General features: G+C 51.4%; 1 protein-coding gene across 1 annotated transcript in view; it reads left to right on the plus strand.

The window, feature by feature from the left end:
* PAX5 (paired box 5) overlaps positions 1 to 12,403 on the plus strand; it is a 146,564-nt gene that overhangs the window by 49,603 nt on the left and 84,558 nt on the right. The window contains 1 exon segment of the mRNA XM_065046608.1: positions 1,864 to 2,039. Coding sequence (XP_064902680.1) covers positions 1,864 to 2,039 — 176 coding nt within the window.

Consider the following 12,403-nt stretch of genomic DNA (forward strand, 5'->3'; position numbering starts at 1 on the left):
TCTCCCTGGCCTCTTGCTACCATGCAGCTAGCAACCAGAATTTTAATTTTATAAGCCATGGTTGACTAAACCCAGCACCAGGTCTATTAGATATTATTTGATTTAGGATAGTAAAAAAAAAAAAAAGAGATTTAAAGATACACTGCTCTCTTATATCCTTTTGTACTTTTTCCAAGCTCTGTACACGTGTTTATCTATTCAGAGGACAGTTCAGCGCTTTTCTCCTGTGTGGAATGAACTAATCCTTGCATTTTACAAAAGCCAACATTGCCCTCTTGATTTAAGTTGCATGACTTTGTTTCAACAGGTAAATACTACATAAAGCTGTTGTTGCCTAAATTGCCGAACTAAAATTTAGAACAAAGTCCCAGCATTGATTGCTAACATGAAATGCCGGTTCAGTCTAAGCAGTTTGTTACAAAGGGTGACCTAGACTGCAAAAGTATTTCTGTGTGTTCTTCCCCTGGTTTGAGATATCTGTCTCAAAGCCTCCCGGTTTTCTGGACACACAGCACTTCCTGCAACATCCAGCTGTGCTGAAGGACGATCTCGGATCAATGGTCCTTAGTGAAAAATGTCCTCTGCCTGGCATTGCCTGTCAGTGACGGGCGGTGCGTGTCTGGGGGCAGAAATGGTGTCCACAGCAGCGGGCTGTCTTTGCATAGGTCTCCTCTGCACTCACCATCAGAACCTGATGCAGAATCTGCCAGGGAAGGTCTGAGTGGTGTTGTGCTCTGCAGACTGTGTGGACAGTAAACTACTGCGGCACTCATGAGCGTCCTGTGAACAGTGCATTTGAATTCTGCTCCTCGAAACTATCTTGGCAGCAAGATTCTATTTTTAAAACATTTCTTCCCTCTGTCTGGTGCTGTGTTGCCATCTGGAAAAGAAATCTGATATGTACTGTTGTTCTTGGAGTTCCACCTCCTGGAGTCCTGGGAATACTGCAGACCTCAGCTTTCAGTGCATAAAAAATACACATTTCTAGCACTGACAGGTGAAGGAAAAGTAGAAAACCACTGTAAATCTGCAAAAAGCAAATTGAAACAAGCCCCTGTATTGCACATGTCTTTTTGAACTGCCAATCTAGACATTTCTCAAACTTGTCTCATGGCTTTTCAGCCATGAGCAGTCACTTATGACTTCTGCTAAAAATCTCTGCCAAAGGGGAGAGATGGAAGAACACGTGTCTCGGAGCCCAGGGTTCCGTCACACCGGTAAGTGCAGGAAACGCTCGGTGCGATGGCACTGCGAGCTGGCAGAGCGCGGGCCCAGCCGTGCCCGGGCGCTGCAGCCGTGGGCCAGCCCAGGACCAGGGCCGCCCGGGCGCTGCGGCCGTCGGTGTGGGGTTGTGTGGGCAGCTGCTGCTGGACAGCGGGTCCTGCTGCCCGGGGCGGGACCACCACAGCTCCAGGCTGATGGGGTGGAGCTGAGCGCGGCGTGCACGTGCTGCGGGAAGGGGCCGAGTGTCTGGATCTGCTGGAGCTGCCCCCAGCCAGCTGTGCCTGACTGGTCATGTACTTACCATCCCGTGTCCTCCTGCATCCAGAACCACCAACCAGACAGGTTCTCAGGTGGTGCAGTAAAAGTGATGTGAGGAAAGACGTGACCATTATAATTTGTCCTGCCTTTAAATTAGGTGTGAAATCCTTTATGGTAGATTGTGTTGAGGGTTGGCTGTAATGGGAGACTGGTCAGAGCATCTTCTGGCAATATGTCTTGCTTGCAACCTCCTCTGAGAGTCCTCATGGTGTCACCATATGGATACCCATATCTATGCGCAGGACAGGATGATGCACTCCTCTGTAGATCTCATCGTTGTGATGATTACTTATTCTCTGTCTTCTCTCTCCTCTTTGAAAGGTATTCAGGAATCTCCAGTACCAAACGGCCATTCTCTCCCAGGCAGAGATTTTCTTCGAAAACAGATGCGAGGAGACCTGTTCACCCAGCAGCAGCTAGAAGTATTGGATCGAGTCTTTGAGAGACAACATTACTCCGACATTTTCACAACCAGTGAGCCCATCAAACCAGAGCAGGTACTATTGCAAATGTTCAATATTTTCCTAATATGCTGTCTGCTGGCAGAGGTCTGTTTGCTGGACATCATCAAACACTTCTCAGAGTCTCAGTAGAAAAACACAGAGAAACAGGTGTTGTATCAAGCTCTTCAGCCAAGTGCATGCTAGCCATGAAAGACTGAGTATTAAAAAATGAAGGAGAACACTTGTTGTGTAAACATTAGCAAGTGTTTGGTTATGAAATTACACCTGCTCTGGACTGGTTATATCAAATGAGTCCTTAAAGAGCATCACAGCTTGTGATGCTTTTGTTACATCAAAAGCAGGTAACAAGGAGAAGACTTGCAAAACCCAGTGCCTAATTGTGGTTCATAGTTAGCATGATTGTGCACACAAATTAGATTTTTGTATCCAGAAATGGCTTATTAGGCATGTAATTGGCCATTTGCTGAGAGAAACACCCAATTAGCATGTGAAGGTAAATTAGTTGCACCTACAGATTAGCAGTGTGTTTGAGAAGGACTTGGCACTAATTTTTTGGGTAAGTTCCATTTTTGCAATACAGAAGCACATGCAAAAACCGATGAGCTGTGTCTCTCTGTGTTCTTCCTGGGCAGCAGTCTTTAATTTAGCTGCTGAGAGGGAGGTAGAAATGAATATATTGCTGTCAGCATCAGCATCAGTTTAGCTTGCTACTTAATGATGTATTTGGCCATTAATCTTCCGTGTTCTTAATATTAGATCTGCTTTTTAACAAGGTGGATGGACTTTTCAAGCTGCAGACAAACACTGATTTCCCTTGGAGGAATTCATACGTTTGAGGGCCACTGGAGGTTATCACATGGCAGCCTACAACTGTTTTGGCTCCAGTTTAAGGAACATATATTGGTATAAATCCTTTGAAAAGTTACTTACTTATGCTGAAAGCCATATGGTAGAGTAGAAATTTCTCATACCTTTAAGCTTACGTGTCACTTTTTATTTCATTCGTAGAGTCAGTTGATTTTCACCAGCTTCAGCTGGTTTTGTGGTTTCCCTGGTTTGTGTTTGCTGAGGAGCTCTGCAGATCTGAACTCCACCTGGAAGAACATGGGGAAGATGCTCAGGTCAATGTGATTTTTTGAAATGGTCGTTAGGGAAGACGGAGGTCGGTGTGTCTGGAAGGTGACATGGCCTTCACGTACCACTAGATGGTGGCTGTCCTGTCCCAACACCCGTGGACCGCCAGCCTCGCAGCTCTGGTCACTCAGAAATCGTATGGCATTAGCTCTGTCCTCGAGAAACTTTTATACACCTGAAAGAGTCATTGCAAAGTGAGCAGTGATGGAAGAGGATCGTTTCTTTGTTTCTGTATCGTGAAGTCTCAGAGTCGTGCAGAACTACAGCTCGGGGCACACAGCCCAGCAGCGCACATTTATCCAGAGATAAATTCTTGCTGGTTTAATAGGAAGAACGGAACGAGGATGCTGCTGAAGCATTACCCCCTTGCCAAACCTGGGGTATCTGGCAGTTGGAGGAGTAGGGATCTCCCTGGGTCCGTGTGAGCAGCTATAACCGGAATGGCTGTGCTGCTAGAGAGTTAAGACTGGAGATGTGCCCCTATTTGGTTAACAGGGTACGCCCTGCATGCTCTGTGGAGTCAAACTGGTGCTGAGAAATGTGACATTTCTGTCACATTTCTGTGACATTATGATGTACAAAAGGTGCTTAGCAGAACTGACTTGCCTAGGCATTTTTAAGTTTAATTTAACATGGAGCTTGTATTTGTTTGCTTTTATATTGGCTGGAGCATTAACATTTGCTTTTGGAAGGCTGGGTCATGGTTAAGGGCTTGTGGCTGTTTTGGGTTGGCTTCTGCTTTTTGATGATGTGTAAAGTGTAACTTTGGTCACGAACACATGTGATCCATATGATCACTTCTGGTTGGGCAGGATGCAGTACGAGCTCCGCTGCCCGCCGGAGCAGTCAGGTTTACAGCAAAGCTGCGTTGATACTCAACCAGAGCGGATGAGCTGGCTGGATCAGTTAGCAAGGCCAAAGAAATCAATGAGAAAGAAAATACTGAGAGCATCAATGATCTGACTTGGAAAAGCAGAGCTGTCCCTGAAACAGAGCGCTGTGGTGAACCAGGCCTGGCTGTGGCTGCCCCGAGAGCCCCGAGCCCTGCGTGAGGAGCTGAGCGGGCCGCGACACGTGCGGTCCTGAGCGCTTTCTGTAGAGGGAAACAGGAAAAAGATGCTTCTCTCCCTAGAGACGAGGTGTGGGGAGAATTCTGCTGACCCACTGTTTATCTGTTTTATTAGAAACATGGTCCAGGAGCAGCCAGCTCAATATCACTAATTTTACGTGGGCACAAAAAGCTGCTGATGTCCCTGTGCTGTTCAGCTGAGAGAACTCCAGGTATTTTAGTAGAAGAACTGCTGTCTTTAGACAAGGAAGTTCCTTGTTCTCCCTGCTTTGAGGCTCCTCTTGAAGTCGTCCCCTTGTTCGTCGGCAGCCTCAGCACGCTTGGTCCCCAGCTGGATGCTGCCTCCCTCTGCCTAAAGTCCTCCTGCTGCATTGTCTGCGCAGAAGCTGGGCTTGCCTATTGGAAAGGGTGCAGGGTCTCACACACAGGTCAGTGTGTTGATGGACTGTGTGGGAGTGCTTGCTCACCGCTGCCAAAGCTTTACCTTGAGCTCTTCCAGCTCATTTCCTTTACTTTTCCATCCTAAATGTTTCCCTCAGTTCACCTGTATAAAATGGAGACTCATGAGTTATTTCTCACCTCAAAATATGTTGTGCTTTTGACAAGCATCATCTGAGTTTTCATATCTGCTGTAAGCTCTGCCTTCTATAGAGAGACCCACCAGGGAACAAACACCTGTCTTTGGGGGAGGGCTTATACAATGCTGAGAGAGAAGGAAGGCAGCCACTGGACAGTGACGGGAAGATAAAATGTCAGCGGTGCTTCGTTCGTAAACAGTGCCCATCGCATGCGCTGGGTGAGGCAACGGTCCCGCTGTGCGTTCGTGTGATTGAAGACGGTGTCTGGCTGTGTGCATTGGGGGTAGAAGCAAGGGATCTCCTGCTATGTGCCTCATTTTGTGACTCAACACCGGCAGCACAGCTGCGTGTGCGTAGGTGTGTGCTGTGCAGCACAGGCGTGCAACACCTGCACACGTACAGCAGGGGAAATGCTCAACAGCAGGGGAAGTCCAGCAGCTGGGAAGCCTGAGCGCGGATGGTGCAAATGGAGTCAAGTCCTCTTGTGCCTCTATGTCATGGGGGAGTAACCGAGGCATAAAGTCAGTACTCTAGAAGCACACTGGCCCCCCTGCCCCCTGACAGAAACCTGCTATAAACATGAATTAATGTACAAAAAGAGTGCTTTTCCCTCACGTTTGTGCCCTTTTGAGCTCATGTTTTGAAAGCAACCTGTGATCGATTTACACTGGCTGCAAATGTTCACGGAAAAATGATTTCACGTATTTCTGGGCACGGATTTTGAAATGCACACAGTAGTGTGGTTGCAACAGCACCATCGCGCTGCCATTCTGCCTGTGGCTGCCGCCACCACCACCTTGCAGCACTTTCATGTGCTGGGGCAGGGCCCACAGTTAAACGTCACAGAATCCTGAGGTCTCGGAGGAGGAAAGCCTTCACAGCCCCTGCCACCGGGAACGCAGCAGCTCCTGCTCTCCTCTCTGTGCCCCGTGCTGCGTGTGGGCGTCCTGCTGCTCCCCGCTGCATGGGCTCTGCGGTGCGGCCCCGGCCCATGGGCCGTGCTGCTGGTGCTGCTTGCGCAGCCGACATCCGGACTGCCCCGGGTGCCCAGCCACGCTCCCTGCCCGCCCCGGGGCTGTGCAGACCCACCGCTCATGTTCACTGCACCGGCTTTCTCCAGAACGCTCACCCATGTTCCTGCGCACAGAGCTGCAGCACTGGCCAGTGCAATTTTGCAGTGCCCAGTCCACGAGGAGCATCCAGCTGGAGGTACTGGGGTGCTGGCTGTACCCAGCACCCCCTCTGCACGGCCGATTGTCCACTGGTTGTTTCCCACGACTCCTGCTCGAGACGTGGAGGAGCTCTGCCCCCGCTTCCTGGGGAAGAGGTACAGGGCTGGCGGGCCCTGTGGCACCGGCGTGTGAAGCGTCAACTCACGTGCACTTGCCAGCTGAAGTGTGGACAAGAGATGTTCCTGGAGATCCAGGCCTGGGAAACAGCCGTGTCCCAGGGGCTGCACGGGGCAGGAGGCGAGCCTGGGGCTCACAAACAGATCTGCTTTTGGTGGCCGTGAGACCAGGATTAGTGTTTCTACAGGGCAAAACTGGGATGAAGAATATACAGCTGGATCAGCTTGACAGGAAAGGCAGTGCATTAATTTCCTCAGAATAAAGAAGATAATTACCTATGCTGGATTTCTGTTCACAACAGAAATGGATTCTCTTGTATTTCCAGCTCCACACATGCGTCCAATCGAATACTCATTGAAGCCAAGAGGAATATTTCTATTGACTTCAATAGACTTTAGATCAGGGCCATAATGAGGCACAACATGATGTGACCAGATCCAGCACTCTGTAGGTCACTGACTTAGAAGAGAACTGTTTGCCACTAATAGCAGATAATTCCCAGGCACTTGCTGATGCTTTCCCTTTGCTTTCAGCTGGAACTAAACCACGTGTCAGTTCTTGGATTAGTTTCTGGATAAAATGGGCTTATTTTATGGGTATATTCTGGGTTTAGGTTGAAACCAGTAACCTGGCAAAGGTATACTAATATATTTATTTATGATATGCAGTGTAGGTAAGTCTGGATCTGGAGGAAGGCACAGGCAGATGAAATTTGGATAACTAATGAACCTGAAAAGATTGCTAATAAATTGAAAAAATGGAAAAATTGCACAAAGTTAGAAACTGATTACCCTGTTTTGGAGAGAGTTGTGATGAAGCTCTCTGAGCTCACCAAGAGAGGGGTGTGAGTCCTTTCGAAAATCTTCAAGTTGTACTTTGTGTCCAAGTATCTGCCAACATTCCCCTCTCATTCCCTTGAAAGTGGAATCTGTCTTTGTCACTGTAGGGAGCTCTGTTGGAAGGTGTGTTTGTAGGACGGTCCTCCTTACAACGCTGGGCTTTGATCTTCGGGAGTAACAGGGAGAATCCAAGATAAAGCCAGAAAGTATGACCTGTCTCTGTGTTTTAAGTGTGACTCAGTCACTCTCCAAGTGCAGTTACTGGAGAAGCAGAAGGAAGGAATGAACCATGCACTTGGTCCTGGTCCCTGCAGTGCGGACAATAGATTTTTTTCTGAGGGACACCTTTGGGTGAACAGAGGATGCTGAGGATCTTCTTAAAATACCCTGAGACTTGCACTGAGAAATGTAGAGCTAATATTTACTTGTATTTTCCCAAAACTTTATGTTGTCCAGTAGCAGTGAGAACTCACGGCTACGTTTGAATGTGCAGAATAAAATCTTTTCTTGATCTGCCACCTGCAGATGTGATTTGAGCATTTAAATGCAAGCTCTTACTCATGGCTTGTGTGACACACCGTGTAAATAAAGAGTGAATTAAAAAGGGAAACAAAACAACTGCACATGGCTTGAAAAATGGACACAAATGCTAAAACCGGGAAAAAAAGAAAAAAAGAAAAACAGAAAAAATTGAAAGGAACAGAGGAATTCAGGATGGATCTGCCAGCTCTGCAGACACCTCCTGGCAGCAGGCGGGGCTGGCGGCAGCGGGGCGGACAGGGCTGCTTGTTATGGGACAGGGCTGCTTGTTATGGGACAGAGCTGCTTGTTATGGGACAGAGCTGCTTGTTATGGGACAGAGTTGCCTGTCTGGGGACAGGGCTGGCTGTTTTGGGGACAGGGCTGGCTGTTCTGGGACAGGGCTGGCTGTTTCAGGACAGGGCTGGCTGTTCTGGGGACAGGGCTGGCTCTTCTGGGGACAGAGTTGCCTGTCTGGGGACAGGGCTGGCTGTTTTGGGACGAGGCTGGCTGTTTTGGGACAGGGCTGGCTGTTTTGGGACGGGGCTGGCTGTTTTGGGATGGGGTTGGCTGTTCTGGGACAGGGCTGGCTGTCTGGGGACAGGGCTGGCTGTTCTGGGGACAGGGCTGGCTGTTCTGGGACAGGGCTGGCTGTTTTGGGATGGGGCTGTCTGTTTGGGGACAGGGCTGGCTGTTTTGGGACAGGGCTGGCTGTTTTGGGATGGGGCTGGCTGTTCTGGGGACAGGGCTGGCTGTTTTGGGACAGGGCTGGCTGGCTAGGGAGAGGGCTGCCTGTGCCACCCCAACCCTGACCCGTAGGTGCCGTCAGCTCTGCGGGGTGTCAGGGGGCATGTGACGAGGAACAAGATGCAGGATGAGGTTGCAGGAGCTGCGTTACCTCCATACTGCCCCATCTGCCACCGGTCGGACCCTTGTCCCCACCGGCAGGGCGGCTGGTGCCGTCTGCTGTCAGGGAGCGGGGAGCGGGTCCCCCCGCTTGCCCGCACCGAGCGCCTGTGCCTGCAGAACGGGGCCGGTGGGGAGCACCAGTGTGAGCCCCAGGCATGGGCCGCTCTGCGGTTTTACAGCTGCACTGCTCCAGCTGAAACCTCCTCTGATCCACTCCCTGGCTTTATTGGTGGGAGGGGAAAAAAAACAACTCTAAAATCCAGCCTAAGAGAGCACATCAGGAGACGAAAAACCTTCCCATATTTACTCTCAGTAGACTATTAAACAACACCAGGCTATTAATTTGGCTTTTGAGTCTTCACTAAAGCCCATAAAAGCGCACAGTTGTCAAATGGAGTTCATTTTAATTTCCTTTCAATCACAGTAAATTATTCAGGTGATAAATCAGCTGGGGCAGCCTCCTGGCTGTAATAGAAACCCTAATTCCTGGCTAATTATCCAGCCCATTGCTGCCAGCAGATCAATACCCTACGAATGGAAAGGGCGCGGGGCCTGGGCGGGCAGGGTGGCTGAGGGACAGCAGCTGGTGGCCTGGGCGCCCGTGACCCCTGCATGGGGCTGGGGGGTTGAACTGTGCAGAGCACCCCCGTCCCCCCACCCCTGAGGGACCTGTCACCTCCGGAGGGACATGTTCCCCCGCAGGCAGCAGTGGGACCGTGACTGCTGTGGCTTGGTTGGGGGAGCAGGGTGCGGTGCCCCCACCCATGGGTGCAGGATTTGGAGCTGCTGGAGCTGGAGGGGATTTCGGCACTTGCCCGCTCTGCGATGACCCTGCTGTGCTCGGGCCACTCAGTGGGACATGGTGCTGGCCCTTGGCTGCAGCTGTTGTGTCGATTCCCCGGGTCCGGGACTCGGCTGGTGACAGGTAACGGCTGACAGAGGAAAGCAGCTGTGCCCGCAGCACAGGTTGGGCAGAGCAGCCACGTGTCCACAGTGCCCAGAGGGGCTCAAGCCTCAGGACACAGTCTCTTCTCTGCACCCTCTGTCCTTCCATTGTGCTGCTGGGGTTGGGGAAATGGGCAGGGGGTTGCAGCACATTCTCCCTTGGCTCTGCTCTGTGGTCAAGAAGGAGAAAATAAACCTGCCACAGTGTTTCTTCCTGCTGAAAATCAACTTCTATGACTAAAAAGTGCTCTGGTGAAACACCCTGTCTCGATGCTGTGTCCAGTTCTGGGTCTCCGAACATACAAGAGACATGGACCATAGGGTCGTGTCAGGTTGGCAGCCAGTCACTAGCGGGTTCCATAGGGATCCATCTTAGTGCCAGTACTCTGCACTGTCTTTACGAGTGACTTAAACTCAGGACTTGAGGGATTGCTTAGCAAGTTTGCTGATAACAGAAAGTTGGGAGGAGCTGTTGACACTTTGGAGGGCAAAGAGGCCCTGCAGAGGGATCTGGACAAATTGGAAAACTGGGCAATCACCAACCACGTGAGGTTCAACAAGGGCAAGTGCCAGATTTTGCACCTGAGACGCGCAGCCATGGCTGTACAGACAGACTGGGGGACGAGATGCTGGAGAGCAGCTCCGCAGAGAGGGATATGGGGGTTCTGGTCTATGGCAAGTTGAACATGAGCAACCAGCGTCCCTGGAGCCAAGAGGGACCTGTGTCCTGGTGCACCCAGCTCAGCACGGCCAGCCGGGCAGGGGGGGACTGTCCTGTTCTGCTCTGCGCTGGGGCAGCCTCACCTGCAGCATTCACTGTGTGCAGGGCTGGGGAACAGGATAAAGGAGATAAAGCTACTGGAGGGTGTCCAGAGGAGGCTACGAGGTTGGTGAAGGTTTGGAGGGGAAGCCGTGTGAGCAGTGGTTGCAGTCCCTGGGTTTGCTCAGCTGGAGCAGAGCAGACTGAGGGCAGAGCTCATGGGCTGCAGGTTCCTCAGCAGGAGCAGGAGGGGCAGGCTGAGCTCTGCTCTGTGACAGTGACAGAGCCCAGGGAACGGCAGGAGATGTGCCAGGGAGGGTCAGTGGGACATGAGGAAAAGGTTCTTCACCCAGAGGTGCTGGACACTGAACAGACTCCCCAGGGAGGTGTCACAGCCCAACCTGACAGTGTTCAAGAAGAGACTGGACAACGTCCTCAGACACACGGGGTGACCTGTGGGGTGTCCTGTGCAGGGACAGCAGTTGGACTCCATGATCCTTGTGGACTTTCTATGATTCTATGACCTGTTGGAGTGAGTCCAGAGAAGGGCCAGGAAGATGCTCAGAGCCTGGAGCACCTCCTGTATGAGGACAGGCTGAGAAAGTTAGAATGTTCAACCTAGAGAAGAGAAGGCTCCAGGGAGACCTTATGGCAGCCTCCAGGACCAAGAGGGGACCTACAAGAAAGCTGTAGAGGGATTTTTTACAAGGGCAGGTAGTGACAGAACAAGGGGTGATTGCTTTAAAGTTCAAGAGGGGAGATTTAGATTAGATATAAAGTAGAAATTCTGCCCCATTAGGGTGGTGAGGCCCTGGGACAGACTGCCTGGAGAACTGTGGATGCCCCATCCCTGGAAGTGTTCAAGACCAGGTTGGACGGGGCTTTGAGCAGCCTGGTCTGGTGGAAGGTGTCCATGCTCATGGCAGGGAGGTGGGACTGGATGGTCTTTAAAGTTGCCTTCCAACCAAAATAATTCTATGGTTCTTCTAGAGTTGCAGCAGAAAGCACAGCTTGTTGGGCCAATACCTCACATTTGCATCCTTGCCTCTCTGCCTTCCCTTACAAGTGTTGGGCATTTTTTTGTGCAAGAGCTTCTGAAGACTGCACAAAATTCCCCGTGTGTGCTGCCTTGTTGTGACATGTCACACTGGGTGATGACACTCACAGCAGACTGCTGTACGACACCTAGTATTTTGTGTGACAGTGGGGCCGTGGTGGCAGGGAGTTTCTGGGGAAGCAGCATGACAGGAGCCATGTATCCTGCTAACGTTTGTCTGTGTCAGCATCCTCTCGGCAAAGAGCTCCCTGCAGCCTGCATGGACGCCTGGGGGTGCCTGTGTGAGCGGGTCCTGAAACTGAGCCTGTGGGTCCTTGGTGAACTTGCCAGGAAACCACGGGCTGTCTTGTCCTTCTGGGTATCACTGTCTCATCCATGCTGCAGTGAGTCGGAGCCTGAAGAAACGGATAAAAACCAAAGAATAAAGAGGCCCTGGGCTGCACCTGCTTATTCCCTCTCTGCCCAGCAGCATGTGGCCAAATCAGTGCAACGAAACCAAGCGGGGAGAGAGCAGCAGCGCCTGGGTCTCAGGTATTTCTGGGTGCTTTTGGAAGACCATGGCTCCCCAGTGGCTGCTGTTTGGTTGGAGAGGCCACACGATGGGTTTGCGCTGGCGCTGTTTCCCCGAGTTCGTCACGTCAGGCTCGCAGGGGCTCGTCCCCCCAGCTTGCAGGGCTTTTCCTGGGGCCACATCTGGCTCTGGTGGGGCAGAGCATGGGTCTGTCTACTACCCGGGAGTCCCTGCACCTCCTGCCCTTCCCTGGCAGGGACAGGGGATCCTGAATCACTGAGGTGGGCAGCGCCTTCAGGAGTTGCAATGCATTCATGGGTTTTAACATCCCCTTTTTTCCTCCTGACTGCTCTCAGGTATGACCATATGTGAAAATACGAATCGCTTAGTTAAAGGAAAGGCCAGACTTGCTGTGCCTGGAGCTCTGGCATGTCCTTTGTCCTTGTCTCTTTTCTCTGTACTCTGTACAGATGTAATGTGGGGTGTTTTTGCCCACAGGCAGGCTCCCCAGTTGTGCACAGGCTCATGTGAAGGAGGTGATGTGTGGTGTGGTCGGCAGTGCCAAGGATGCCGTGGCTGGTGCGTCACCGGCTGCTGTCCTGGCATCCTGACGATGTGCCCAGTGCTCCCGTGTGCACGTCTGAGCCGCGGAGACGAGATCCATCTCCCTGCGCAGAGCAGCTCCGGGCACCCCGGTGCTCCTTGGGGACTGAAAGGCCGTGGGGCA

Source organism: Columba livia, chromosome Z (assembly GCF_036013475.1).
Source record: "Columba livia isolate bColLiv1 breed racing homer chromosome Z, bColLiv1.pat.W.v2, whole genome shotgun sequence".
Lineage (NCBI taxonomy): Eukaryota > Metazoa > Chordata > Aves > Columbiformes > Columbidae > Columba > Columba livia.